This window comes from Aspergillus mulundensis, assembly GCF_003369625.1.
Source record: "Aspergillus mulundensis strain DSM 5745 chromosome Unknown scaffold_14, whole genome shotgun sequence".
NCBI classification, from domain to species: Eukaryota; Fungi; Ascomycota; class Eurotiomycetes; order Eurotiales; family Aspergillaceae; genus Aspergillus; species Aspergillus mulundensis.
The window spans coordinates 140,762-168,044 of NW_020797902.1; the positions used below are offsets into that span (position 1 = coordinate 140,762).

The following is a 27,283-nucleotide window of genomic DNA, read 5'->3' on the forward strand; positions in this document are numbered from 1 at the left end:
AATGAGTCCCACAGCTTGGGGCACTGGCATGTGGAGTTGTGATGTCGAACGCTGCGACAAGCCCTCTGTTCGTACAGACGGAGCTTGTATCCTCTGCAACCGCCATCTCTGCGCTACCCATGTCGACGATCCATATCACAAGTGCCCAAACTGGGAGGTGAGCAGGATATCTAGCTGGAGTGTTATGGTAGTGATGTGCCTACTGATACCACTCGTTAGGACGCAGAACTATGGTGTCCCGCAGCTAGCGAAGCAGAAAAGAGAGAAGTAACAACTCTCTTCAACAAAATCATTGTCACCGCGCTTCTCTCGCGAGCCAGCCACCTGCGTAAAGGCGTGCCGTGCTCCCTAGCCAAAGACCTCAAGTATGACCCCTCAACGCGAGGGTCGGTCATGGGCGGCCAGAACATCCACGTCGAAATCCAGTTCGAGGATGGGATCCTGTGGCTGGCTCGTATCCGACGAGTCAATGCCATGTCTCCGCCATTGGACCTACGGCGATACATCTTGCTCAGTGAGGCCGCTACGCTCCAATTCTTGAGTAGTGAAACGAAGATCCCCGTCCCTAGGATATTCGACTATCAATTCGACGAGGGCAACCCCATCGGCGTCGGATATATCATATACGAAAAGATACCGGGCAAGCCATTGAACTGGCCGTCTGCAACAACAGAACAGAAACATAAAATCATAGACCAGTTGGCAGACATATATATCGAACTCCGCTCGCGCCCTTTCGACCTACTAGGCTCACTAGACCAACCAGGAACAAGCCACATCGGACCTCTCGCTGGAGAAACACACACGGACTACAAAGCTGACGGCCAAATGCGGCCCCTAGGACCCTTCACCAACCTCAATGACTTCCTACGCGCAAGCATAGAATTTACACTAGACCTCATCAGACGAGGCGAACGCTACGCCTCACGCCCAATCGACGCATTTCTAATCCATCGTTTCCTGCTAGATTCCATTCCAGCTCTTATCCGCCAGATCCAACCCAGAGGCACCAACTCGAACTCACAATTACACTCCAAATGCTATCTAACACACGCGGACTCCAAGGGCGACCATGTCCTGACAGACCCAAACCATGCCATCGCAGCTATGATTGACTGGGAATGGGCGCATACAGCACCCGCAAGCTTAGCGTTCAACTCCCCAGTGATGCTCCTCCCTGTTGCGGATTTCTACGATGGGGTAACCCAGATCGGTGAGGATGAGGAATTCTTCGCGCAAGTCCTGCAGGATAAGGGGCATCCTGACCTTGCAGAGATAGTGCGGAAAGGACGCGTGCTTCACTTCTTTGTGTTTTGCTGTGGATATCCGGGTGACTGGGAGGGGTATCTGGGCCTTTTTGGCGGGCTGAGGAGGGCTTTGGATTCTGGTGGTGATGGCGAGTTGGAGTGGGAGGCTTGGAGGGAGAAGATGTTGATTGTGTATAAGGAGGATGCAATATTAAGGGAGTTGATGGCGAGATGATAGCTAATGCACGACACGAATTGGAGGCACATAATAGAGAGCACGGCGACCCATTTGATTTAAGTATCAACCGGTTCCATAGGAAACCATGATCCTGCCAGCACTTGCGTACTCCGTGGTGGAACAACATTGAAGAACGCCTAAGATGATTATATGAACCAAATGATCTAAGTAGCCACCATGGTCTATCAATTTGATCATCCAGTTAATATCAGGAGTCCCATGAAAAGCAAGTCATTGGCGAAAAGAAGGAAAGCAAAAAAAGGCTCAAGAACGCCATCAGCAAGCCCCTGCCAAAAGCGCCGGCATAGAAACAGGTCATTAACCACCTAGGGCCTTATCATACTCCGAAGAGACGGAAAAGATGAATTAAGACACAAGAACAAAAGCACAATTCCGAAGGAGAAGTGAAAGGCTCTATTAAGTAAAAGAAAAGTATTGGTTTCATCAATTCATCAAGACAAGCCCAAATCCGTAAGTTGCTTGCTGTCCGCTGTCCGCCGCCCTCTGCTTATTTCTCGACCAAAGGCTTCAGCGCCTCGACACCGAGCTGAAGCACTAGCTGGTTCCGCGTCTTCTTCAGCATGTTGCTCAGGACTTCGATGCCTTTAGCCTGCTTCACGGCATCTATGGCACGACGTCCAATGTCGCCGGAGGCAGCACAAGTCAGGTTCCGCACGCAGGTAACGCCACGGTGAATGAGCCCATCGTCTTCTTCCTGGCAGAGGTTGAGCAAGAGCTCGACACCGCGCGGTCGGCCCAGCACCCCGGCAATGACGGGGTCGAACTCTGTCAGCATAGCCAAAGCACCCCCAGCGGCCAGTCGCGTGGTAAGGTCATCCGTGTCCGTGAGAGCTAGCAGAATGTGTAGACGTTGGGCTGCCCGCTGGGTACCGTCGGCCATTTTGATGACACCGGATTCGCATGTCATCAGGTTACAGACCAGCTCACAGGCTGCTCGTTGAATGAGGGGGTTTTTGGAAAGGAGCAGATCTTCCACCTGGGGCCAAGCATGACGAACAATAGCCTCTGCTGCCGCCGCATCAGGGTGACTTGCTAAGTTTGTAAGTGCAAGAAGACTCTCAAACACCGGCAACATATCCAGCGGTTGTTCGGCAGTCACGCTCGTAGTCTCCGGAGACGCAAGCAGCGAGATCAAGGGGCGAATGGCAGATGTAACATGGGGAAGGCCTGACAAGGGAAAGACATGGGCAGGGTTGACGGAGATGAGAATGCGTGCGAGCGCGTGCGAGGTGTTTATGAGGTTCGCGTTGTTGGCACTCGTGCTAGTGGCAAGACCAAGCAGAAGTTTTGCCGCACCTTGCTGCGCCAAGGTTCCACGCAGTTTCGGATTCCGAGATAAAGAGAGCAGAATACGGCCGATAAGTTCATGGTTTGAAGGTGTAGTGTTTCTGCCGCAGGCCACCAGGAGAGGAACCGCTCCCGCGTCCACAACAGCCGCGCAACGAGCTATGACATGCTTGTCGTCCTCAAAAACATTCGGAGAATTCTTGACCGCGTTGGCGTTTGCCTCGGCATAAGACTTGAGCTGAGAAATCTTCTTCTGTTCCTCGGATAGGTTGGGAAGAAACTGCGTGAGGTTCAGAATAATCATCAGCCCACCGTATAGAATCGAGGTGTCGTTGGACTTTTCCTTCAAGACCCTGATTAGGCCCTGCAGAAAAGTCTTGTCTCCAGCAAGTTGTTCTTTAACCTCGGGGTTGATTGAGGAATAGGCTAGACCCTCAATCGCGTTGGAGACATGCTCCACCTCTTGCCTAGACATTAATCCCTTGAATCGGTCAACAAGCTCAGAAACATTCCCGTCGTCGCTCTGAATTTTGCCATTTGAAGCCTTACCAGTGCTTTCCTTTGTAGAAGCCCGCAACTTTGCCAGTATGACGGCCGCCAACTCCGAGCTCTCATCACTGCCGTTCGTGAGGATGTGAGAGAGCCAATCAGAGACATTCTTGGAAATAGCCTCGCGACTCGTGCTGTTAATGCAAGCAGCATTGAGCAGCTCCAGAACCGCCTTTTCCATTCTACGGCTTTTCGCGTCTCGTGCGGTAAGGGGTTTCAAAGAGTTGATGAACGCGTCGGAGAGGAAGAGACCGGCCGCAACTTCAGGCGCAACGGGGAAAATGGCGGCAGTGGCAGAAAATGCCACGGTAAGGTCATCAACGCGGTTTTTGCTCAGCTTGGCCGAAATGATTTGCGAGAACTGCTTTTGTCCGACATCTTTGGAGGACTCCAGGTATTTCACGGTCGCCAAAGTAGCCTGGCTCCTCCACTCCAAGGGAAGACGGTGATCCAAGGACGAGACAACCACGTCAAGGCTCTCATCATCCATTAGATCTCGCAACTGATCCGCTTCAACAGCCAAAAGACGAGCAATGCCCTTGAGTGACCGCCCGTCCAAATCATGACCGGATTCCATGAGCTTGGCGATAAAGAGTTGGAAGAGCTCTCGTTCGCAGTGCAGGCGAGCATCCTCCGAGGGCCAAACAGCATGATCCAGAACAACAGTATCAAGACACACCGCAGCACCATCGCCCCTATCGTAAAGATCGTCAAAGAAGGTGGTCACGGAAACTTGAAGCTGGCTGGAGAAGTACTGGCGCACGCTGGCATTCTGGCGAACAAGACCGGAGATAATATCATCCTGGAGCGAAGACAGCACCTGCGCTTGGTACGAAAGCAGAAGTTTCGCACACTCCAGCCCTACACTCTCCGGCGGGACGAGACCATCAGTCCGGAGATAGCGGGCGGCGTCTTTACCAGCCTTCTCGTCTTTCTGGGTGGCGTAGCGGCGGCAGAGCTCGAGAAAATGGTGCCCATTCCCTTCTTCATGCTGGATCTTCAGCAATGCGTCTTTCACAGTGACGTTGTCGGGCGCGAGCGAGAGGGCTTCTCGCAGATTTCGTACAGCGGCCTAGATTACATCACCAAGCGTCAGCCTCAGGCGCACGGGTCGTATCAACGGCATGCAGCAAGCAACCACGTCGAGCGGCATTGACAGGGGTACGAGAATAGACGTGGCGCGTACCTCATGGTGCCCAGCATCTCTCAACTCAACAGCCTCTCGCGAAAGGTGCACAGCGCGTTCCTCGCCTGTGGCGTGGACCATTTCAGCTTTGACGTAGGGACCGGTTCAAAGGGAAACGCGCAAGTAGCTGCTATAAAGTTGCCTGGTAAGGGATATGGGATTCGAATAAATCGAGGTAGTTGTACGATTGGAAATTGTTGGGGTTCTCGCTGGAGAATGTGGTTGGTCGCGGAGGGGAGGGGTGAGAGGGATAGATTAACCCACGCACTCCGAGACAGTTGATAGATAAAGGAAGACAGCAGTCATCGAGAGGAACAAGGAGAAGCTTGCTGTCAGAGCTGCAAGTAAGCTGACTTGGAGGACCAACAAAGGAGCTGGAGCCTGGGAGGTTGATAGATTATTATTCTTTGGGGCAGTGGAGGGGACTGAGAGATGCCGCGTAGAAGCTGTCCGTCCGCCGACTCCGTCTGGAACCGCCCGCGGCACAAGTAATTTTTTTTCTGCAGACTGCAGTAACCCAAATCTATGGATCGTGACAGGTTACTCCGTACAGCCCAGATCTCATCTCATCCCATCAAACAGCAGGAAACTACGGAGTACGTACTCTGCCAGGCAAGTTGACCGAGCGGCAAACAGGGTTAAGATGTCCCTGTACGATGATCACAGACGCCTTGACCATCCCTCCGTAGACCGGCACTTCCACCTGGGGCAGCGCCAGCTCCAACTCCGATCTATCCATCTCATCCTTCGGCCCTTAACTCCGGGTTTCCATCAGATAACAGCTTTTACAGATCGAATCACGATCACGCGCAATGCATCGCGCTGGCCTACCCTGTCCAGTAAATACTGACCGATACGCAAGTTTTCAAGAGTCATCCCATCCCATTGTGATGTCGAGGCAGCCACCGCGCCGATAACGACGCCTCTCGGATTGGCATCAAACCAACCACAGAAAGGCCCCGTAACACGTTGCTTTTCCCGCGCTGCCGTGAAGTCACCTTCCAAGAGCTCCAAGACTTTTGATGCTTCATAGCTCAAGGCTCAGGTCGCACTATCACGGCCCATTCTTGCAGCTTCGGCTTTGGTGATCTGCAAGGAGTTCACCTGCGACCCCTTCTTCGAGGCTCGAGCGACCTCTCGGCGGGAGGAAACAGGGCCCGGCCCTGTAACAATTCCCTTGTGCGCGGAGTACTCCGTGATTCCGTATAGCATGGGAGGGACTTCAGATCAGATGCCAGACTGCATACGGGACGGCATCCGACTGGAAGTCTACTCTGTCACCTGATGCTTTGTTGCACAGCGCTCCGTATCTGTAGCATCTCGCCTACCGAGCCGTATGCCAGCTCTTTTTCTCCAGACTCCAGGAAATAGGGTACTGGAACCCCCGTTCTCCTCCCCACACTTAAGCAGGGAACGTGGGCTGCCAGCCCTGGGCTGCATGTGCATCGGTTACCGGGCATCCCAGACTCAGATTCCAACCTTAACCGGGCTGCATGATCATTTTCTCGCTCTTGAGTCCCTGACCGAGGATTGAAAATAGCGGATTCTATATTTATGACTATTGACGACCACAAATTGCCAAGGCTGCGTTATCAATTTTTCGATATCACAGAGCTGCTTGGCGGCTTGCCTCTGCTTTGCCAAGGGAATTGTTGTCACCACCAACCTCCCGCCCCGCGAATCCGAATCCTTGCAGCCTCACCCCCAGCAGCCACTTGGCCAACTCTCCGGATTCCGGAACGAGTTAAAGCAGACCTTTGCTACATAAGACATCCATCCTTAATGCTTGAGTGTAGATCACTCATCCCCACCCTGACTCGTCTTGGGCCCCGTGTTTTCTTCTGCGCTAATTTGCTGTAGCTATCCGTAATGGTGGCGGCCTTGTTGCGAGCGCTGTCCGCGCCTGGGGAAATAGTCCTGGCCCCGCTCATCACAGGGATGAAGCGCTCTGATGCTGATGCTGGTGCCGATGCTGACTCGGAGACGCCACCCTCTAGAGCGAAAACCTCCACCATCCACTCGTACCACACCTTTCGGTCATCCGTCTGTCTGTACATGGTTACGACGATCTCGCCGTTGTCGGGGACATTAAGAGGGGTCTAAGCATTCGTTAGAAGTCGATACTATTTTCAGCCTCAAGGAGAGTCTTACCTTAAGCGGAAAGTAGATTGGGAACCAGCTGATCATGTTCGCGCTCTTACTGTCCATAGTAACCGGGTTGGTGGAAAGTTCCACACCGGGGTATAGAACGGTTTCAAAATAGCCTCCAAGACCGTGACAGACCCCACGATTCGAAGCCGGGAACGTCAGACGGGTCCGGCGCACATTGTGTGCATTGGAAATCATCGAGGTCGAGGCCGGCTGAGGAGGTATATCTCGGTTAGGGTGGGAAAACGACCACGCTGTTTGGACGAATGGCGTGGATGTTTCCGATGGAGCTGTCGCAGCGGAGGACCTAGCGGCGCTAGCTTCAGACTGAGTGGTAGAGAGGTAATCGATGGCATGTAGCATGACCACGTATGGCGTTTCAGGTGCGGCAGGATTCGAGACTGTCTGGTTCGTGACGTCCGCATGTAGCTTCGGTGCTGAGATTGGGGTAAAATGCGCCGTGTATGATGCCGGGATTGAGATGCCGTGCGCGGGATGCAGCAGGTGGTTGACGCCATCTAGACACTCAGGTGAGAGTTCATTGTCGCCAAAAGAGCCCAGAAGCTCGGACACGACGATGTCGATCTTGGAGTAAACAGACACAGAAGCTTGCTTCTGCACCCGCGGCCCTTTCCAAGCACGCATATCGGAGTGGACGAGGGTGGCCTTTCCGCCCCATAGATTCTCATTATGACGCTGAAGGAGAACAAATGCATTTGGGTTCTTTTCCACAACCCACAGGTCGATTTCAACGCCCGATGTAGCGCTTGCTTTGAGTGCCCGGGTCACCAAGGGGCCTCTTCCGGCTCCAACCACCGCGAGGACCACTCGGCCATCCGGGTTTGATGTAGGCTTCTTCTGCTCCGCCCAATCGCTCAATGCTTTCGCGATAGCACGCTCATACCACTCGTATTTGATAGGATCCTTCTCGAATACCTCGTAGGTGATACTTTCTAGGTTGACCGTCAAAGGCTGCAGCGGCGCTTGAAGGTAGTCTTGGTAGCCGACGCCGAATCTTTCAATGGCGGTCCGCGGAGGCTGACGCTGCTGGAGGTTTCTCATATAGGACAAATGCGGAGTTGGATCGTGATGCTTTTTGCTCGAGGTTGCGGCCTGCGCAAGACTTGGATATTCAGAGCCAGGGAGGTTGAGGGCAGTGTCTTCCTCTACACCTGGGATAGGCCCGACGTCACAGAGCAGGATCCACGGCGCAGTCCGGAGACGCATGAACCTGGAAATCAGAGCCTGATGGGCTTTCCCCAAGACTGGGTACCCTTTTTGGTTCTTGATGAAGGTGTTGGCGTCGATGGCGAACAAGTGAACAGGCTCTGAATGCCACCTAGACTGGACCGACATAGGTGGAAGGTGCTTGGGTAACAAGAGTCCTAGGGAGATATCTTAGCCTCGGATACCAAAATCAAAAACGTTGCATAGATTTTTCTTACCTACGAATAGCCTGGAATGGTATTTACACGTTCTTCTAATGGCATCCCAAGCATCCCAAGTGCCAAAAAGGTCTATCCTAGGCGTCTCTATTTCATCCTCAAAGAATTCCTCTCGAGCAAGGGGCGCAAGATCGCCCATTTCATCTACTCCGACCCCCTGGTCAACCATGTCCAACCAGATATGAAACTGGATGTATGGGCCGAGGCTGACTGCGTCTTGAATTGCCCGTGCGTAGTACGATACCCCGTCCGAATGCATCCCTTTATGGTGCAGCTTCGGCCCTGGGATCAAAATATAACCAATTCCACAGAAAGCAGCGTATGCGACTTCTAGCATGAAAACTTGGCGTGAAAGGTCTGCAATCAACGGATCGGGGGAACACATATCGATCCAAGAACTGGTCACTCCCACCAATTGCGACATTGCATCATTTGGAGTCAAATGGGTATCGGCCGGTCCTAATTGCGGAACAACTAGTGGCCGTGTGTTTCCTGTGGTCATCAAAGTCCGAGGGTCATCGTGAGAGATAGCTTGTATGTTCGCGAGGTGAGAAGAGAGGAGACTGAGCACACGCGAGTGAAAATGGGGAGTCGTAATCGGGGTGGTAAGCATATCATACTGTAGAGAGAATTAGTAGGCAGATCGGGGCCAATGCAAAGAGATTGTACACACATTACTTTCATGCGCCAACTGCACCACCTCCGAGGTAATCGGAATGGTGCGCTTGCTCTCATGTTGTCCGATACAGAAGCTCGGAGCAAGGCTCTCAGAGTCCATGGTTGAAGTGCTGTATGTAGGAGTCCTATATCAAAAACAACTATGGCCAGAAATTGTCGGAGACGTGGCTCGTAAGAGATCTGTTGATGCTGTTCCCAAAGTACTGTACTAGTTGGACATTGATGTTCAGCCTGGGGTTAGAGTTCCAAGCTCAATAGCTGCACCACGGGACTGTGACAATAAAATCAAGTCCTCAAGAGCCTTGCAAGCGGCGATTCTCCCTCGATTATTGAATAAACAAACAGGCAGCCGACTCGAGGGAATGGTCGAGTCCAGTCAACAGATCAATCCTCGGCGTCCCTTGTTCTTTTTAGCGGGGCCGGCAGAACTCGAGGGGCGGTGAGGCCTAGAACAGCAGCTCGGGCGGTGGACAGCCGGCCCACCTTCCTATCGGGGCTCCAACTTTCTTCCGAAGGCAAACCGATCAGTGAATTTTTTGGCCGCCTCGACTTGTCCGGTCTTGCTGCGACTCTACATCTCCCTCCTCTAACGTCATGGTTGATAGACGTACAGACTCAGAAGACGGTTCTCGCGCCAAACGCCAGAAGATGGATAAGTCTGGGACTGACCCCCGGGATAATCCCTATCTGGCACATATGTACGCTGATACGTCCTCTAACGGCAACTCAAGCTCACAGGCTGATAACAAGAATTCAGCCTTTGCGAAGTTGCAGCGACACAAGACGACCGCTGCGCAGGCGCAAAAGGTTGAAGACCACGAGATCAACCCGTTCACCCAACGGCCATTCTCGAACAAATACTTGTCCATCCTGAAAACTCGCCGTGATCTTCCGGTTCATGCCCAGAGGTAAGCAGTCTTTTCTAGGTCTGGGTTCTTTGCGCAATGCTAATTTGCATCCGTTCCTAGAGATGAATTCTTGCAGCTCTACCAGCAGTCTCAGATCCTGGTCTTCGTCGGTGAGACCGGTTCCGGAAAAACCACCCAGATCCCCCAGTTCGTTCTGCTCGATGATCTCCCCCACACCGAACGCAAGATGGTCGCCTGTACTCAGCCTCGTCGTGTGGCTGCTATGTCGGTCGCCCAGCGCGTAGCTGCCGAGTTGGATGTCACACTTGGAGAGGAGGTCGGTTATAGTATTCGTTTCGAAGACATGACCAGCTCCAAGACAGTCCTTAAGTACATGACGGACGGTATGCTACTGCGAGAGGCCATGAACGACCACGAACTTAGCCGCTACAGCACTATTATACTTGATGAAGCTCACGAGAGAACAATGTCCACCGATGTTCTTATGGGTCTTCTCAAGGAAGTGGTGCTGCGCCGACCTGACCTGAAGATCATTATCATGTCTGCCACTTTGGATGCCCAGAAGTTCCAACGCTACTTCAACGATGCCCCTCTGCTTGCCGTTCCTGGTCGTACCCATCCTGTCGAGATCTTCTATACCCCCGAACCCGAACAAGATTACGTAGAGGCCGCCATCCGCACTGTTCTACAAATTCACGCCACCGAGGATGATGGTGATATTCTCCTATTCTTGACTGGAGAAGAGGAGATTGAGGATGCAGCGCGCAAGATCTCACTCGAGGGTGATGAGATGGTTCGAGAAGCTGATGCGGGCCCATTGAAGGTTTACACCCTCTATGGTAGCTTGCCGCCGCATATGCAACAAAAGATCTTCGAACCCGCCCCAGCTGCACGCCGCCCAGGTGGCCGCCCAGGAAGGAAGGTCATTGTGTCCACCAACATCGCCGAAACCTCTCTTACCATTGATGGTATCGTGTACGTGGTTGATCCCGGTTTCTCGAAACAGAAGATCTACAACCCCCGCATTCGTGTTGAGTCCCTATTAGTCTCTCCGATCTCCAAGGCTTCCGCACAACAGAGAGCTGGTCGTGCTGGTCGTACCCGCCCCGGTAAATGCTTTCGGCTTTACACCGAAGGTGCCTTCAAGAAGGAGTTGATTGATCAAACATACCCCGAAATTCTTCGCTCAAATTTGTCGTCCACCGTGCTTGAGTTGAAGAAATTGGGTATCGATGACTTGGTGCATTTTGATTTGATGGATCCTCCGGCGCCCGAGACGCTCATGAGAGCCCTTGAGGAACTGAACTACCTCGCCTGCCTTGACGATGACGGCAACTTAACCCCATTGGGGCGTCTTGCCTCCGAGTTTCCGCTCGACCCGGCCCTCGCGGTCATGCTCATCAGCTCGCCAGAGTTCTACTGCTCGAATGAGATTCTTTCCATCACAGCATTGCTGTCTGTACCGCAGATCTTCGTTCGGCCAGCATCCCAACGGAAGCGGGCTGATGAGATGAAGAACCTGTTTGCTCACCCCGACGGAGACCAGCTCACCTTACTCAACGCCTATCACGCCTTTAAGAGTCCTGAGGCCCAGGAGAACCCCAAGCAATGGTGTCACGACCATTTCCTTTCCCTGCGAGCCCTGCAGTCGGCCGATAACGTGCGGATGCAGCTTCTACGGATTATGGAACGTTCGGAACTTGAAATGATCTCCACACCCTTCGAGGACAAGAAGTATTATGAGAATATTCGCCGTGCTTTGTGTGCAGGATTCTTCATGCAGGTCGCCAAGAAGGAAAATCAGGGCAAGAGCATGTACACGACCATCAAGGACCACCAGAACGTGCTCCTACATCCCTCAACCGTCCTCGCCCACGACGCAGAATGGGTCCTGTACAACGAGTTCGTGCTCACCACAAAGAACTATATCAGAACTGTGACGGCTGTCAAACCCGAATGGCTTATTGTAAGTTCTTTCTTAGTGCTCCCTTTTCACTATGTATTGTGTCTAACTTGAGCCTTAGGACATTGCCCCTACATATTACGATGTCTCGTCTTTCCCCAAGGGTGATATTCGCTCGTCTCTGCAACGGGCCGCTGAGAGACTCGCACGCAAGGAAAAGATGCGAGCGGATAAGAGGCGTTAAGTCAATGGTCAGATTTATCTTTGATTGTTATGAACTTATATAGACTACGCTTTCATAATGTCACGCTGAACATAATCAGCCTGCAATGAGATTTACTGCTATTTATTTATTGGGTAATAAGGTGAACCTTTGTGTCTCCCCGTCCTGGAATCTCTCTTCAAGTAACCTACACTAGAATGTAGTCGTAGGGGTAAGAAAGCCAAGCCGCGTTGGGTTATCTCAATCACTGCTCCCTCCACATATTAAGCTGTCACAACCGGAGCCAGTCCGTCGTCATACCGTCATACGAGTCGGGTTGAGCTACCACTTAGTGAGATGAGATAGAATAATTATAGGTAAATGTCTGTTTCTCTATCATTTGATCTAATGTACAGTATCTATATAGCGGGTAGGTAGTCTGATTATCAGATGTGAAAACAGGCTGAGTCAATACAAATGTCCAAAAGTAAGGCTGGACTGAAGCTTGCAAAGCGTGGCTCGGCCCCAGACGCACACAGCCCGGAAGGTTCGAGCCCTAATGATATACCAAGCTTGAGTAAAATAACAGTGCTTGAGCATCCTAAGCTTCTGGCTTATTTGCCTTCTGAAGAGGGTTCGGCCGACTCGGGCAGAAGAGTTTCAGGTGACTCGAGCGTTGATGTATTCGCCATCTTGCTTTTGTTACCCTGGGCGGAGGATAGTGTGTTTTGCGCGGCCATGCGCAGAACCAAATGTTTCAGAAATGCGACTTCGGATTTCAGGGCGCGCATCTCATTTTGTTGCGCGGCCATTATGTCTTCGGGGGAAGACTGGGGTTCGAGCTCCTTTTCTTGCTCGACCATCTCGGTCTGGGAAACCTTATCTGCCTGTTCTGTCTGGAGTGGTTTCCTAGATGCCTTAAGGGCGAGTCCCTCGTCCAGCACCGTGGACATAAGCTGCTCGGAATACGTGCCCATCAGCCTCTGCAATCGATCAGCAGAGCTCTCTCCCGTGGGGGCAAGAATTTCTAGCTGCTCCCTGATGATGTTGGCGAACGCATGGCATTTTTCAGCCAGCGGGGTAGATGTCGCTGGTGGTGTCTCTTGCGCGGCGGCGGTCCACCTATAGTGGTCGGGATCGGCTTCGCTGACAATGTCTGATTGACGGCTTGGGAGATCTGCGCTGAATCCGCTTTGGACTGCAGCCTTGATGAGGGCTTCGGAGACGTCGAACTTGCGACATTCATCACTCAGCTGTACCATCATAACTATCAATCTCCCCACCCCTGTGTATGGGTGCATGGTTGTTGATGTGATATAGGCCAAGGCTCTTTGCAGCGCTTGTCGGCCTCTTTCCCAGTCCTTTCGGATCGTGTAGAACTCCAGATAGGCCATGAGGATGGCAAAATCATCCATGTAGCCGGCTGCTCTTGCCGCTAGTAAGTACGCATCCGCTCTATCGGGTTGGTCGAACCGCAGACAAGCTCTAATGAGCGAACCGTAGAGAACAATGTTTGCGCTGTGAACAGGAGGGACCGTAATCCTTAAACCATTGATTGTCCTCGGCACGAAGAGGCTCAGTTTGCCCATGTTTATGGGGTACCCTTTCCCTTCCAGCATCAGCAGGAAAAGATCAAAGCCCTTCAGGTCTTTGGTTTTGCGGAAGAAGTTGAGAATGGCAAGGATGAGGGAGACGCTCATTTCAAACTGGTAAGGAAGTATTGTCTTGATGACCAATTGAGCAAGGTCATTTTGTCGGGTGTGGGTAAATGCTATAATCATATATGTGAAGACAAATTGCCGGTCCGGATCATGGCAGCGCAGAAGACCATCCGACAGCCTCAAAAGAAACTCTTCTAGGGGCATTTGGCCGCTGAGATACTGATTTGAATCCTGACGCATCTTCTTCTCCAATTCGTTCGAGGAACGGACTAGATCCTGCCAACGAGGAGAGTTGAACGAGCCTACTAAATCATCGATGTTGACTTTCGGGTTTGCCTTGATTTGCCCAATTCTGCGCCGGACGGCATTGAGCTCGAAGAGAAGACCCGGTAAGTCAAGCTGGGGAGTATCATCATTATCACCATAGTTTTTTAGAACGCCAAAATAGGAATGAGCAACTGATGGGCGTATTAGAAGGCGAATCGCAAGCTGTTTCAATGCAAGCTTTTTGATAGCTTTTGCGCAAACCTGATCAGCCGTAAGCCATTCAGGCAACTCCTCCACATCAAGGGCCATGTCAAAGTCATCATCGTCTTTCATCGAGTCTGCATTTTCCGCTTCAAGTTTCTTGATAATCGCAGTCTCGCCGATTTTATGGTTTTTAGTAGTCCAGAATTGCATATATCTGCGCGGCGCTTGGGCTTTCGGTAACCGATCGTTCTGGTGTACGGGTCTCGGTAGTGTGTGAAATGATCTTTTTTGAAGCGCTTTACGCGCAACAACCGTGCTCTGCCTTAGAGGCGCGGCACTTGAAGCGCGATGACCAGCAGCCCTCAGATCATGGGACTCGTCTTCGTCAAGAGCAATCTCCTCCCGCTCCCGGCGGCATCTGCTCTTCCCCCGCGCATTTCTAGAGACCGCCGTAGCTATCGTACTAGTATAACGCGTCGCGACTGGGTTTTCGATAGGTACGCTTCGTTCGCCCGCAGTCGAAGCTGTTCTAGACGCTAAACCTTCAGCGGCGGTTTTTAGGCACGATATGCACAGGGAACTCGGCGTGGCCGGTGCGCTGCGGGACCAGATTCGCTGCATTGTCAGGACATTTCGGCCCCTTTTGGGCGGATGATCGAGTTATTTGACGGTCGAAGATCAATTGTGCATCTCGAAATATTTGACTCGCAGTATCGATTCCAGGAAGCTGAGAAATGTGGCCTGGCTGGGTGGTATGATGCTGCGAGGTTGTGCTTTCGGGGAAAAAGTCGGAGATGCCGGAGAGCAAACACTGCAAACAGACCGGGCCCCATGCTGGAGCTGGCAACAGCTGGTCTCCGGGGCTCCTCATTCGCACGTCAACCCCGGGGGAGCTGCTCACTCTATATTCTCTTCTTCACAAAATTCAGTCCTTTGCTGTAATCTGGGTTTGGCCAGCCAAGCCCCAGCACTCGCGATTGACAATGTTGGTCACGCTTACTACCGCTCTACTGGCCCTGAGTGGCAGCTTCGTAAATGCCCACGGCTCGCATTCCACCCCTACCGATCCCTCTGCAGACTGGGCGACTCGGCACATGCAAGGTGGGACCTACCCTGGGTACCTTGCAGGAAATAGCCTTAACTTACTCACATGTGAATGACAGAGGAACATCACATTGACACCTTCGACGCCGCCTCTTTCTTTACACTCCACGATTACGATTCATCCGGGGCCTGGACGCCCGAGGAAGTGAGGAAGACATACGGCATGGATGACGAGTCCAACGCGGGCTTGACTGAGGAGCGGAAAACAGAAGCGCTGAGGGAGGTCTTCACTCTGTTCGACCCAGCGAATACCGGGTTCATCAGCCGCGACAACTGGATGCACCTTATTGCCGACGGTGTGAAGCTACCGGACTTTGGGTTTGGGCCTGGCCATCACGGGGACATTGAGTACGAGTACGAGATTCATCACTTTGAGATGTACCACGGCGAGGATGCGACGGAGGAGGAACTCACGCATCCCGAGGATATCGAGCATTTCAAGAGACATGACGAGGAAGACGAGGCCCAGGAGAAGCTGGATCAACTCGAACGGATGGCGATCGTTGCGGCCAACATTCCGGCGAAATTCCGCAAACAAGGGCGGGCCTGATCATGTGTATTTTTATGCGTTTACCATTTGTGCTTTTATGTCTGGATCATTGCGGGACGTCACTTACACTGCATATATATGATAGATACCATCCTAATGACCACCGGCGAGGAAGCCTGTGCAAACCGCGATGGCTTTACAGACTGCGCGGAGACTTGTAACGATCACGATACGTTGGATCTCACTTGTTGGGTTAGCTGGACATCATATACACAGTGCATGACCCCAGGCGCATAAGTCTTGACTTGTTCAACATGCCGACAATCGGCACCGAGCTCCGTATCTGTTCTCTGTGATGCATACTCAGTCCAGTATCTCTCAACGGTAGCGGTTATCTCACGCCCCTTCGCCTCGATCTGTTGTACGTCAACATTCTCGTGCACATGGAGCCAGCCACCCTTGTCTTTGTCAATAATCTTGCAGGCATCATCCCAAGAGCTGCTGGAAGATGGCAGAAGGCCTAAGTTGACATGTCTGATGCTGGTCCATTCTCTCCGGGCCTCCAGAGCAGCTCGCACTTGGCCCATAATCTTCGCCGCAAACCCATTGTCACCATGAAATATCACAACCCGATCCGTATCGCGAAGACTCTCAACTAGTTCAGGAACCGACGTGCTCAGTCTCCCATCACTGCCTACCCCGATAACCCTACACCCCCATCCATTCTCCACACATCCCCTCCGCAACCCCTCCACAGACCACCCGTTAATCTCAAACCCCCAAACCCTCTTCACCCCACGCTTAAGGTACGAGAAAACAAAGTACCCAATCCCCGCATACATATCAACAACCGCAACATCATCCACAGCCTCCCCACACAGCGAGACCTCGTCAAGCCCCTCAAACATAGACCCGTGCCCCAGAATCCTCGCTTTCTCCGTGACATTCCCCCGCGAGAACATGGTATACAGCGGAGCCCAGATCTGCACGATCCCGTGGTTCTGCACCGTACGCACCCAGAATGCCTGCTCGAAGTCGTCCCGGCAGGGCTGGACCTCCTCCCCGTCTCGCGACGGCGGCGGTCCAAAGTCCCCATGAAGCGGGACGAGTCCGACAGGGCTGCGCATTCTGTTCTCGTGCCCCTGCGTGTCTGTGAGGACGATTGGCGCGTTCATCGCGACGTGCGTTACGCCGTAGCGGGCGAAGGCACTCGCAATGGAGGCGTATAGAGCCTTGCGCTGGTCGTGGTCTAAACTGTCGTAGAGTTTGCCCCAGGCCGGAGGGTGCGTGAAGGCGTTCAGTGGTAGTAAGAGCATAGGCTCGTAGATGGTGTATCGTTTTGGGAGGGAAGAGGCCAGCTCCTCGAGGGACAGGGCATGTTGCGGGAATAAAGAAGGCGGCAGATGCGCGCTTATGAAATCTGCTATGCCTTTCTGGAGGGGGTTGATATTCTGTTTGCGTGGATGTTTCGCTCCGATTTTGCGTTGCTTCGTCATTGACGCATCGAAGTTTCGCTCTAATGGAGGAGCGTCTGCCATTTTGTGTGCTTTAGCTGACTGGTGTTGTTGGTGAAGTAGGAAAAGCACCGAGATATATATGGCCGCTTCTTATGAAATTTGAGGCGAGAACATGCGCATCACAGTGTAGACGCACAGTTGACCAGTCAAAGAGATGATTTAGAGCAGAATCAGGAAGATTCAGGTCACTTGGGCATGTGCAAGGAACCTCCAAGATCATACCCTATTTGTGTTCTGTTCAATAATATGGTGTCATGTGATACCTAGGGAGGACCCATCAGAAACCTGCCTGAGGCTGCAACTACCTCTTCGAACCTTAAAAGAACGACACAGGAATCTAATAACAACACTCTGAACTCTATGAACAACAAATAATGACCGCAGCAAGAGTGAATGAGGAGCTCGCCTCAAGAGCCCGGTTTCGGCTGCTTTCTTGCTCGCTCCCGACGTCCTGTGAGAATATACCAGAATCCCACAGTAAGACAAGTCAGAGGCACTGTTGCGGCGAAGAAAATCCAGAATTTCTTCGATGTTGCGAAATCTCCATCATCTGGCCCATCAAAGTCGAAGAGATTCATTCCAAGGAAGGTCTATCTAGCATTAGAGTCTTCGCGCTCCGGTCTATGTCACGGGCAACTTACCGCAACAAAGCTTGCGGGCAAGTAAAATAAGCTGACTATCGTGACGACGAAAACATTGGCATTGTCCTCAACGGATGCGTCAGCTAACTGCAGCATACGAGTCTGACTGTTTAGGGTTAAGGCCGTGGCCAGCTGTTCGTATGTGTTAGGACAGCACTGATAGTCTGTACTGATGAACAGGCACAATCAGTGACATACGAAGCTTGAGAAATCTTGAACTCTTTGCCCCAGAGCATCGACGCTCTTTAAGTGGCCCTCGAGGGTTGATGTATAGTAGGCAGTTGCGTTCGCAAGTTTTCGGTGCTGCGTGTCTGTTGCAATATTTTTCGAGAGAAACTGCTCATTGACCACGGCCAACTTGCGAATGGTGATCAAAGTGGTCTCCAACTCAGACGAGAGCGGCTTCAATGTGCTACCAAGGTACTGCGGATGTAGCAGTCGGACGAGGCTCTCGTTTTCGCTCACGATTTTGAGTTCTGAGAGATCCATTGTGAGGGCGATATCGGCCTACAAAGATTAACGTTTTGAGAAGGTACGACAAGTGGAACATTTGGCCTACTGCTTCCTCAATGGTTTCGCCTAGATGCTGCAAGGATCCTCTCCAGTTGCCAAGATAGGTAGCGAAGACGAGCAGGTGCAGGGAGAACCAATCTGGGGTGACATCCTCACGACTGATTGTCAGGACTTTTTCAAGCCTCGACTGAAGCTCTGAATTGGGGCGAGCATTCAGAAAGATCCAGAGAGTTCCTGCACCTGATACACTATATCGATGAAAGACCGAAATCTGCCGCTTGGTGAATTTGGTCGAACCTCGAACTTTATAACTCTCGGGGTAGGTGAACCGGTATTGCATATCTCGCAAATATCAGCGGAAGGATAAAAAGAATTATAATGGCAAGATGTTTTACCAAAAGACCCGTCTTCTCCTTCCCTCACCGTCATGCCCCCATGGCCAGCATCAGAGGTACGCGGCTTGTCTCCGAATGAGACGACATGATCGAAGAACGAGTCGTCAATGTTGTACGCGTCTATAAGCTTCTGCATCGCTGTTTCGGTGATGCCAAGCGGGTCTATCGAGGTTTTGCAACATATTGAACTGGATGGAGGTAAGTCGCAAAGGTCGACAGAGTCGAGTACGAGGATGACCTACACTATGCGGGTGTGCGGCTTCGGTCTCGATGAGATATGGTGTTCGAAATCTTCGCTGTTATTGAACATATGAGGCTCTGACTGTGGTATAGCTTCGTATAGCCGTATGTCTGACTTCTCGGGACAAGAGACGAAACTTTGACACTGTGGGAGTGGTCGGATTGGCTTGTAAAGCCTTGCTGGAAGCGGGGAGGCAGTCGCAGCATTCTGGACTTTGTTGCCCGTCTCACGCCTGCTTCTGAACGTAACCCTTCTCAACTCTACCGGAGAGGCCATCACTGCAAGCGACAAAAGAAAAGAATCTGATTCCTTGGATTTCTATGATATGGAACTGAATTGATCTTTATGTTTCAAGAGTCTCCCAACATGTGAGTCCGCCTTGAGGTCCCCCAGCGAGGCAGAGCTGTGCCCGGCTCGGAAGACCATCTGCAGGTCTTGATTCTAAGCAGGCCCAGCCACGAGCAGAAAGCAACCCTCCGGAGAGCATACACAGGTCATGGTTCAATACAGGAATACAAGCAATATTGTGGGCTAATGGCTGTTGAAATTTCAGTTGACTCGACACGCCTCGCGAATTTCACTACAGTCAAAAAGTGTTAACCAATTTTGAAACGCGCTGAAGACGATTGTGTTCGATCGGAATCACTGGAGTCAGTCTTACTAAATCTCGTCCTGGAACCGGATATTCAATTAGCGCGCCGTAGCCTTGTGCTCATTGGAAAGTTTCAGAGCCTACCCGAGTGACTTCATCTGGGGCGTCAAACACGTATCTTTCCCTATCATACTTTCTCAAAGAACGCCGTCAGCTGGTCGATAGCGAGACTAGAACAGCCGGAAGAAGGTCTTGCCACTTGAGATACACTCTTACCCGAACAGTGATGGCCATTCCAAAACGCAGGCGGAGCCACGCCTCCAGCCTATCGATCCGGATATACCCGGTCAGGCTTTCGCTGATACTGTTGTGCACGGTCTGGCACATGGTGGCTTGGTCTTTCAATGCCGTCTCTACAAGGCGCAGGACAGCAGAAGAAAAGTGGATATCTTAAAAGCGCTTCGGCTTTTAAGCACAAGCGAGGGACAGCCCTCGGAGTGGTTGCTACTCCGTACGGTTATGAATTCTTGGTTGCGGCCTAACAGCAGAGCCTCTTCGTATCGTTAAGGAAAGAGCGAAAGCCGCGAAATGACGCCGAGCCTCCAAGGCAAACAAAGAGGGCATACCGGGGAGTTTGCTGTACTTTCCCTGCGTACATTCGAAGCGGGGAAAGGGTTAGTATTGGTCCACGAAGCCACGAAATGATGACCGTCTGCATTATTCCCTGTCGAACTGGCGAATGATAGACATTCTGAAACCAACGAGACGGCATAGCCATCCTGAAATACGAACTACTAAGAGGTGAGTACGAGGTCTTATGATCGCGAGTTGTGATTCTGACTGTCATAGATCCTCGGCGCTGTCCAGCACGCAAATGCCCTGAGAAAGGCGCAAATGAATTAACGTTCTCGAAGCACTGTTCAAGCTATACCTACGGTATGATGTTGCCAAGAACATGGAAACGGAATAGACGAAGTTACTTGAACAACCCCAGATATTTGTGGAGTCACAGCCCACTCCGTACCGTATACGGAGTAGCTCGTGCGGTGATGGTTCCCCCTTACAACTCGATATCTATCGCGAGGCTGAGGTGGCGCTGTGCAGTCGACTCTTGTTTGAGGTCTCTCAGCCTTTCGCGCAGGATTGCCCAGACGCTAACCCATTGCTTTTTCTGCGTTGAGAGGATGGGGAGCAAACTTTGCATGCACCCAATCACCATGGATGGGTCTTTAACGACGTCGCTGAGTTGTGTTCCAGAATCCAGGATGAGGAAATTTTCGCCCTGTGTCCTGCAGCACCCAGATGATGGCTGTTTACGGGGCCCTGCGTACCACAAAGAAATGTTGATTTCATAGTGGCAAGCTCCTGGACTCTGTCCTGAAACTCGACTCTTTCTGAAAGGCAAAGTTTTGATCGTGGTTGAGGAGCCCTTTTGCCCCAGACGCCACTCTACCACTACTCACTAGCCTTAATTAGCCTTGCCCTCTCAGCCCCACTGTCATCTGAGATGTGGCAGTGGATATTCGGATACCATTTCCTTTCGTGCTAATTAGAGCATCTGAGACCTATGACAGCTATCGGCGGCCAGGCGGGGGATGCTGCACACCACTACTGACAGGTTGTAGCCTCGTTCTAGCCGTACTTATGCGCCAATCCTTCCCGCTCGTACCTAGGTGGCATGTCCAATGGATGGTTCTCAATTAATTAGAACCGGTAAGCCCCTCTTGGTAGGTTTCCTCTGCTGTTCAATCACATTGAGCCGCTTCCAAACACTTACAAATGTGTCTCACTACCCACTCTCACCATAGCTCCGACTTGACTTCCAGTCTCAGAATGCCCATTTCCAAATCAATATATCTATAACTCTAGGACTAGAATGGACCGTGTTGAGAGCAATGAATGGAGACGGTAAGTGCTTAGTCGGGCGATGACATGCGACGGCGTTGAAAGTCATGCAGGTATTGATGAGGGTGTTGTCAACGTTTGGCTGAATCTTTCCAGAATTCCCAACCCCTTGCGACGAATACAGCCCCACAAAGTTGAAGAAAATGCCGAGAGATTCTATGAAAGATATCTAGGGAGGGTGGTGGAAGAGGAGAAGATCGTGGTCGAAAGGGTGGTGGACAAGGACGTCTTCCTTCGAGGAGCAAACCTGGCAGTGGAGCATGACGAGGATGTGCTTTGCATGTCAGAGTCATCGAAAATTCACAGAGTCTTCGATTTACTCCGTGAAACGAAAGACCTCAAGGTCACTATACTGGTAACTGCATGTGCGGCTATAACCCAGTAAGTAGGATGTCCGTCATTGGTATGATTAATATCACGATTATAACCAGCTCCTAACGCACTACAAGGGGTGGCAGCAGTCGACAATCAATGCAAGTTCACGCTACTGGCAGGAAGACTTGCTACCGCCCTTGGGAGAGCAGCCAGAGGACAGTGCGTTGGCGTACCGTGAACTGATGGCTGGACTTATTGACGCTGCACCATGGCTCTCAGGCAGCATAATGTGAGTCACAATCTAGCAATCTGCGGCATATCCTAATATAACTGCCAGCGGCGCTTGGTTAAGTGACCCTGTACAAGAGGGGATACTTGGGAGGCGACGTGCTCTTTTTATATCGGCTGTCTTTTGTACAGCCTTTCCCATAGGTATGTGACACTGGCAGGGTTAAATCGGTATGTAGGCTGACCTTGGCTGCCAGCAACCGCGCGAAGCGATAGTTGGGAAGAGCTTCTGATTTTCCGGTTGCTGCTTGGGATCGGAGTGAACTATGCCCTCTATACATGTGATGAACATGGTCGCTAACAAACTATTATAGATCGGCGCAAAGGCTTCCATAGCCCCTGTATTTGCTGCTGAGACTGCCGTCGATCATTTACGCGGTCGGCTTCTGATGATGTGGCAGCTTTTTGATGCATTGTACGTTCTCGTCTCTCCAGCATTATCAACAGGTGGATCTCAAAACTAACCATGTCTCAACCAGTGGGATCTTTCTTGGGTTTGTCTGCGTGTGGATTGTTGACAAACAATGGAGAGTCCTTTTAGGAACTGCAGCAGTTCCGTCCTTAATATTATTGTTCCTGGTCTTTCTTTGCCCAGAATCCCCCCGGTTTCTTATGCGCAAGAAAAGGTACAGAGAGGCATACCTGAGTCTCCGTCATCTGCGTGGAAGCGACATTCAGGCATGCCGAGATCTGTACTACATACATAGCCAGTTGCAGTATGAATCGCAACAACGGCTAGCCCTAGCCAAAGTGCGACACTTCAAACCGAAGGGAGAAGAATGGCTGAAAAGCGATGAATTGAATTACCAGGATATTGAGCTCCCGCCAATGAATTTTTTCAAGCGAGCGTGGGCTCTCTGGACCAACCCACGCAACCGAAGGGCGTGCATTGCAGCCTTCATAGTGATGGCATCGCAGCAGCTTTGTGGTGTAGGGCTTCTCGTGGAATGTCCATTCTTGGTACACAACAGGCTAAAACCTTCTTCATAGGTTAATGTGCTCGCATTCTATTCATCCCATCTATTTGGAAGGGCGAACAATGAAGAGTACGACTATATTATGGCGCCTGGTCGGAGCGACGACCTAGACCGCGATTCGCCTACTAAGGTGGCCTGGATGAATATCGGTAAGGCAACTCAAACACATTTTGTACAACGGCTTAGAAAGGATAGGCTTTGGTCTCGCGAATTTTCTCTTCACTATCCCGGCATATTGGTTCATCGACATGTCGCGGCGGCGAGGCCGCCGGATATTGCTACTGGTGTCGCTTGCAGGGATATTTTTCACCATTATTGCCATTGGATCCTTCTTCTTCATTCCCAACGATGACGCCCGCCTTGGACTCGTTTCATTCTTTACGATCGTCGTCTTTCTATTCTTCTACGGCATTGGAGCCGGGCCTGTGCCATTTACATTCAGCGCAGAGGTGTTCCCCCTGGCATTCCGCGGTAAGATATACCCGCATCGCATGATATCAGGAAGCTGCTAAACCCCTGTGTACAGAAGTGGGTATGAGTTTTAGCGTTATGGTCAATTTCCTAGGTCTTGGGTTCCTGGTTCTTCTTGTGCCCTTTTTAACGCGGGAATTTGGATCCAATGGCAATTCTTACCTTCTCTATCTATTCGGGTGAGCTTTCAAAAACTCTCTTTGAGCGTCAAGAGGACTAACATTGCACAGTGGACTTGACCTTCTGGCGTTCGGACTAGTATTTCTCTTCGTATGTGAATACATCATCAAACTGACATTTTACTGACCCTATACTGCAAAGGTCCCCAGCACGGGTCGAATCCCGCTCGAGAACATGGATCACGTCTGTATGGACTTCACAACTGCGTATATATCTTATCTTGCATACTGACCACAGACACCAGTCGACAAGAAGACATCTCAACAAGTGCGAAGACATTTCCGAGCTTTACGGAGCCTTCGACGCAGCAAGAAAACCGATACGCACAATGATACAGCTTTGAACGATCTGTCATCGCCCTAGGATTGTCTTTTGATGGTACATGGCGTAAGTCACTTCTGGCGTCTGCATCCAATCTAGAATGTACAGGATTTAGCGGCCCGGGCACAGTGTCTCCAAAACAGGAGGACAAAGCATTAGTCTGAATTTTAGAAGCGAAGTGGCATACACAGTTAGATAAACGTGTCCAATGCGAGGCTGAACCTCCCAAATATGTGGAAAGCCCTGGGGCTGGGGCGTCTGTGAGTCACCCGTAGCGCTGGAGTTGCTTTTGTATTCTCTACCTAAGAGTAGGCAGACAGCCAACTGCTGGCAGCACTGCACAGCCTGACGTGGCACAGTCGGCCATGCCCCGCTTAGTACCTAGGTTTCTCCCCAGTCTTCTTGCTCTGCTGAGCCGCAGCTCGTGACGTCTGTGTTCCCCGTAAGCCCGTCTTCCTCTCTCCTGCATCAGCGTCGCCGCCAGGTTCTGCATTCCAAACACTCTATACCTTCTGTTGCTCTGAATCCGGCATTCATCGCATCTATTATGATTTGTCCTCGAGTTCGAAGGTAGCAAAAGCTTGTCCTCCGAGTACTTTCTCCTCATTGAGTTCCGGTTGCCAATGTGTCTTCACTGCAGTGGTAAACTGGCTAGACCCCAGCCTTCTACCTTCCTAGCTTTTTTTGACGGGCATTTTCGTGAGAGAAATGATGCTGCCCTGGTTTCGTCGAGAGAGCATTGAAATAGCCACGGCTATTCGAGAGAGGCTCCAGGATGCCATGCAGAATCAAACGGACGACTTGAGGAAGTTCGTACCGCGCAGTAGTCTCGAAGAAATCTGGACCGTGGACTGCCTTCAAGATTTTGTGCGGCAATATAGGCCTTTCGAATTCGCAGACATACCCAACATCAGGAAGAACTTCCTGCAAACCTTATCTATCTTGATTGAGATAAACTGGGATCGGTGGAGGAGCTTCAGGGCGATTTTTATCGACTACCACGGCCGAGCTGACAATGATATACACATGTATACCTGGCAAATACTGCGGAATGAGAGCTTCTTGGGGGCGAATTGGGCAGGAGCTTTCCTCCATAACCGCTATATATATTGCCCCGTGGATATCAAGGAGGGCATGGTTCTTGAATACAGGGAAGGCTGGCGACTGCCGTTTCTCGATCGTGACCTCGACCAGCGCACACATCCCCCAGGTCTCGAGGGCGATTCGGTGAGATCGGTCACCAAAGAAGAAGTCGCCAGAGGCCACCTTCATTTAAGTGCGAATTCACGCTTCACAGTAAGTCTCTCATACATCGGCGCTTGTTTAGACCGCGACCCTGACAATTGACCTCTCTGTATTCTCTAGGGACCATACCTTGCATGCAAGTGATTTCGCACCCGCGGCGATTTTGAAAAGGAGAAGCGGAACCTATTGGCGTTGAAAAAAAGACTTGATATGAACGAAATGGAGGACAGAATCATGCCATTCTTTGCGTCTATTAGAGTCGGCGGCGAATTCAATTTGCTCTCTGAATGGGCCGATGGTGACTTAGAATCATTCCTTCAAGAAGAGTCCGGAAGCTTTGGCCTGTGCGATTTGATGGAAGAGGCACGAAACCTAGCTGGTGCTCTGGCATTTCTGCACCACGGAGGGCCAAACCCCCAACAGCTGTTTTGCCATCTGGACCTAAAGCCGGCAAACATACTAGTTTTTCGCGACTCACCAATATCTGTCGGGAGATGGAAGATATCTGATTTCGGCAACTCTGTCTTCATGCCTGCGGGGGACTCAGGGCCTGATGGTTCGTTCCCACTCATATCAAACATAGGAGGAATTATGGGAATCTACCAGTCTCCCGAGGTCTTCCACGGCGAAGGACTTGGACGTAAAAGTGATGTCTGGTCACTTGGGTGCATATTGGTCCGGATACTCGCCTTTGGGTTGGGTGGCAGTGTTTTGAGAGACCTGGATGACCGCCGTCGCCGAGTGATGATCAATGGAGAGCCGTGTTACCATGACTGCTTTCATTGCAGAAATCCACCTGTCTTGAACCCCCATATTGAAACATGGATCAAGGGGCTACCGACAAGATCGAATGACCAACTTATCCAAGCAGCATGTCAACGCTTCCGCAGCTTACTCCTCAAAACTCTCGAAGTTAACAGGGAAGCCAGACTCACCGCAGAGGAGGTGAAGGGCAGGCTTGGGTCTATCGTTAAAATTCTTCTTCCACCTAAATCCCTTCCATCGTCGACAATATCTATAGACGCATCCCACCTCCTTACATCGATTGATAATGGTAACTTTGACGGTCTCAGGTCACAGTTGGAGTGCAATGTCGATGTTGAAGTTCCAGTGGAGAATGCCGATAAAAAGACGGAGAGGGTGTTGATACATGGTATCCGCAGGAAATCCTACGAGACGGTTGAAAGCCTACTGAGTTCCCGGCTTAGGTTGGATATAGAGAGCCCTGCCTCTGATGGACAGACCCCGCTGGCTTGCGCGATTGCAACAGGTGATGAACGCATATTTAAGCTTCTCTTGGAAGCAGGTGCTAATATTGACGCGCCATCGAAAAATGAAATGACACCCCTTATGCTAGCAACCGGGGATAGCCGTGTCGGCTTCGTTCGCTCCCTGCTCGACAGCGGTGCGGACTGCCTGACTTATTGCAACAAAGGCTACACGTGTGTACATTATATTGCCTGGGCTCGGGACAATGGAGTTGAACTGATCGAGGAGTTTCAAGCTAGAGGAAGCTCCCTTGATATACATTGCCGTGGAGGAAATGATAGTCCTCTAAGTACCTTGATTAAAGCGCATGACGAAACTGACGAGTGGCAGTTCAAGTTCAACGCTTTCCTCGACGCAGGAGTGGATGTCAACTCGTCAGACCAGCGTGGCAGAACGCCCTTATACTATGCTGGCCTAGATGATCTCAGGGAGGTCGCAATCAAGCTTCTACAGAAGGGGGCCAAATTATCTCCGCATCTGGATCCTGCTCTGCTTGATAGGAAAGTGCCTTCCTGGATGAAAGTTCTACTCAGAGAGCACGACGGCGGAAACAGTGGAAGCCAACTCGAGCCACGCTCGTCATGGCGAGCTGCTTTCCGCCGTAAGCGGTCCTCTTGACGGCTGTTGATTTTATACCCATACTGTTAGAGAATTGCTATTCTCACGGTAACTTTGCTAATCTTACGGTAATTAGCGCCCTCTGGCCGCGCTTGCTGCTGCCACTAGCTGTATTTATACTAGCTTTGTAGCCTGCTGCTTTATACTTATAAATTAGGCTTAATTAATACTAGTAGCCCTATAGCCGAGCTTAACATTATAAAAATATTTTTAAACTTTATAAAGTTATAGTTTATATAAAACAAGAACTTAATATTATAAAGTCTAATCTTAATAAAATTTTATTTTTTAATTAG

General features: G+C 51.1%; 10 protein-coding genes across 10 annotated transcripts; 5 read left to right on the forward strand and 5 right to left on the reverse strand.

Moving 5' to 3' along the window:
- Nucleotide 1: 1 nt before the first annotated feature.
- Nucleotides 2-1,482, forward strand: DSM5745_10036 (phosphotransferase family protein; the record flags this gene model as incomplete). The annotated part of the gene is made up of 2 exons (XM_026752052.1): nt 2-157; nt 220-1,482. 2 exons carry the CDS (start codon nt 2-4, stop codon nt 1,480-1,482), a joined length of 1,419 nt encoding a protein of 472 aa, XP_026599114.1.
- A 511-nt stretch (nt 1,483-1,993) lies between these two features.
- On the reverse strand, nt 1,994-4,609 carry DSM5745_10037 (uncharacterized protein; the record flags this gene model as incomplete). The annotated part of the gene is made up of 2 exons (XM_026752053.1): nt 1,994-4,414; nt 4,529-4,609. 2 exons carry the CDS (start codon nt 4,607-4,609, stop codon nt 1,994-1,996), a joined length of 2,502 nt encoding a protein of 833 aa, XP_026599115.1.
- Nucleotides 4,610-6,288: 1,679 nt separating this feature from the next.
- DSM5745_10038 (protein arginine N-methyltransferase) lies at nt 6,289-8,899 on the reverse strand (the record flags this gene model as incomplete). The annotated part of the gene is made up of 4 exons (XM_026752054.1): nt 6,289-6,627; nt 6,680-8,061; nt 8,122-8,740; nt 8,795-8,899. The coding sequence occupies 4 exons, from the start codon at nt 8,897-8,899 to the stop codon at nt 6,289-6,291; spliced, it is 2,445 nt and encodes an 814-aa protein (XP_026599116.1).
- A 494-nt stretch (nt 8,900-9,393) lies between these two features.
- On the forward strand, nt 9,394-11,815 carry DSM5745_10039 (DEAH-box ATP-dependent RNA helicase PRP43; the record flags this gene model as incomplete). The annotated part of the gene is made up of 3 exons (XM_026752055.1): nt 9,394-9,707; nt 9,768-11,634; nt 11,693-11,815. 3 exons carry the CDS (start codon nt 9,394-9,396, stop codon nt 11,813-11,815), a joined length of 2,304 nt encoding a protein of 767 aa, XP_026599117.1.
- Nucleotides 11,816-12,387: 572 nt separating this feature from the next.
- DSM5745_10040 (uncharacterized protein) lies at nt 12,388-14,526 on the reverse strand (the record flags this gene model as incomplete). Its single annotated transcript, XM_026752056.1, has 1 exon — nt 12,388-14,526. The coding sequence occupies one exon, from the start codon at nt 14,524-14,526 to the stop codon at nt 12,388-12,390; it is 2,139 nt and encodes a 712-aa protein (XP_026599118.1).
- A 362-nt stretch (nt 14,527-14,888) lies between these two features.
- DSM5745_10041 (nucleobindin SSP120) lies at nt 14,889-15,559 on the forward strand (the record flags this gene model as incomplete). The annotated part of the gene is made up of 2 exons (XM_026752057.1): nt 14,889-15,006; nt 15,069-15,559. The coding sequence occupies 2 exons, from the start codon at nt 14,889-14,891 to the stop codon at nt 15,557-15,559; spliced, it is 609 nt and encodes a 202-aa protein (XP_026599119.1).
- Nucleotides 15,560-15,723: 164 nt separating this feature from the next.
- Nucleotides 15,724-17,037, reverse strand: DSM5745_10042 (tRNA(Phe) (4-demethylwyosine(37)-C(7)) aminocarboxypropyltransferase; the record flags this gene model as incomplete). Its single annotated transcript, XM_026752058.1, has 1 exon — nt 15,724-17,037. One exon carries the CDS (start codon nt 17,035-17,037, stop codon nt 15,724-15,726), a length of 1,314 nt encoding a protein of 437 aa, XP_026599120.1.
- A 386-nt stretch (nt 17,038-17,423) lies between these two features.
- On the reverse strand, nt 17,424-18,701 carry DSM5745_10043 (uncharacterized protein; the record flags this gene model as incomplete). The annotated part of the gene is made up of 5 exons (XM_026752059.1): nt 17,424-17,606; nt 17,658-17,789; nt 17,856-18,164; nt 18,217-18,512; nt 18,566-18,701. The coding sequence occupies 5 exons, from the start codon at nt 18,699-18,701 to the stop codon at nt 17,424-17,426; spliced, it is 1,056 nt and encodes a 351-aa protein (XP_026599121.1).
- A 2,624-nt stretch (nt 18,702-21,325) lies between these two features.
- Nucleotides 21,326-23,866, forward strand: DSM5745_10044 (uncharacterized protein; the record flags this gene model as incomplete). The annotated part of the gene is made up of 12 exons (XM_026752060.1): nt 21,326-21,658; nt 21,753-21,907; nt 21,956-22,050; nt 22,104-22,165; nt 22,221-22,321; nt 22,386-22,866; nt 22,897-23,032; nt 23,079-23,354; nt 23,410-23,533; nt 23,585-23,624; nt 23,676-23,721; nt 23,772-23,866. 12 exons carry the CDS (start codon nt 21,326-21,328, stop codon nt 23,864-23,866), a joined length of 1,944 nt encoding a protein of 647 aa, XP_026599122.1.
- A 1,468-nt stretch (nt 23,867-25,334) lies between these two features.
- DSM5745_10045 (uncharacterized protein) lies at nt 25,335-26,987 on the forward strand (the record flags this gene model as incomplete). Its single annotated transcript, XM_026752061.1, has 1 exon — nt 25,335-26,987. The coding sequence occupies one exon, from the start codon at nt 25,335-25,337 to the stop codon at nt 26,985-26,987; it is 1,653 nt and encodes a 550-aa protein (XP_026599123.1).
- Between the last annotated feature and the right edge of the window lie 296 nt (nt 26,988-27,283).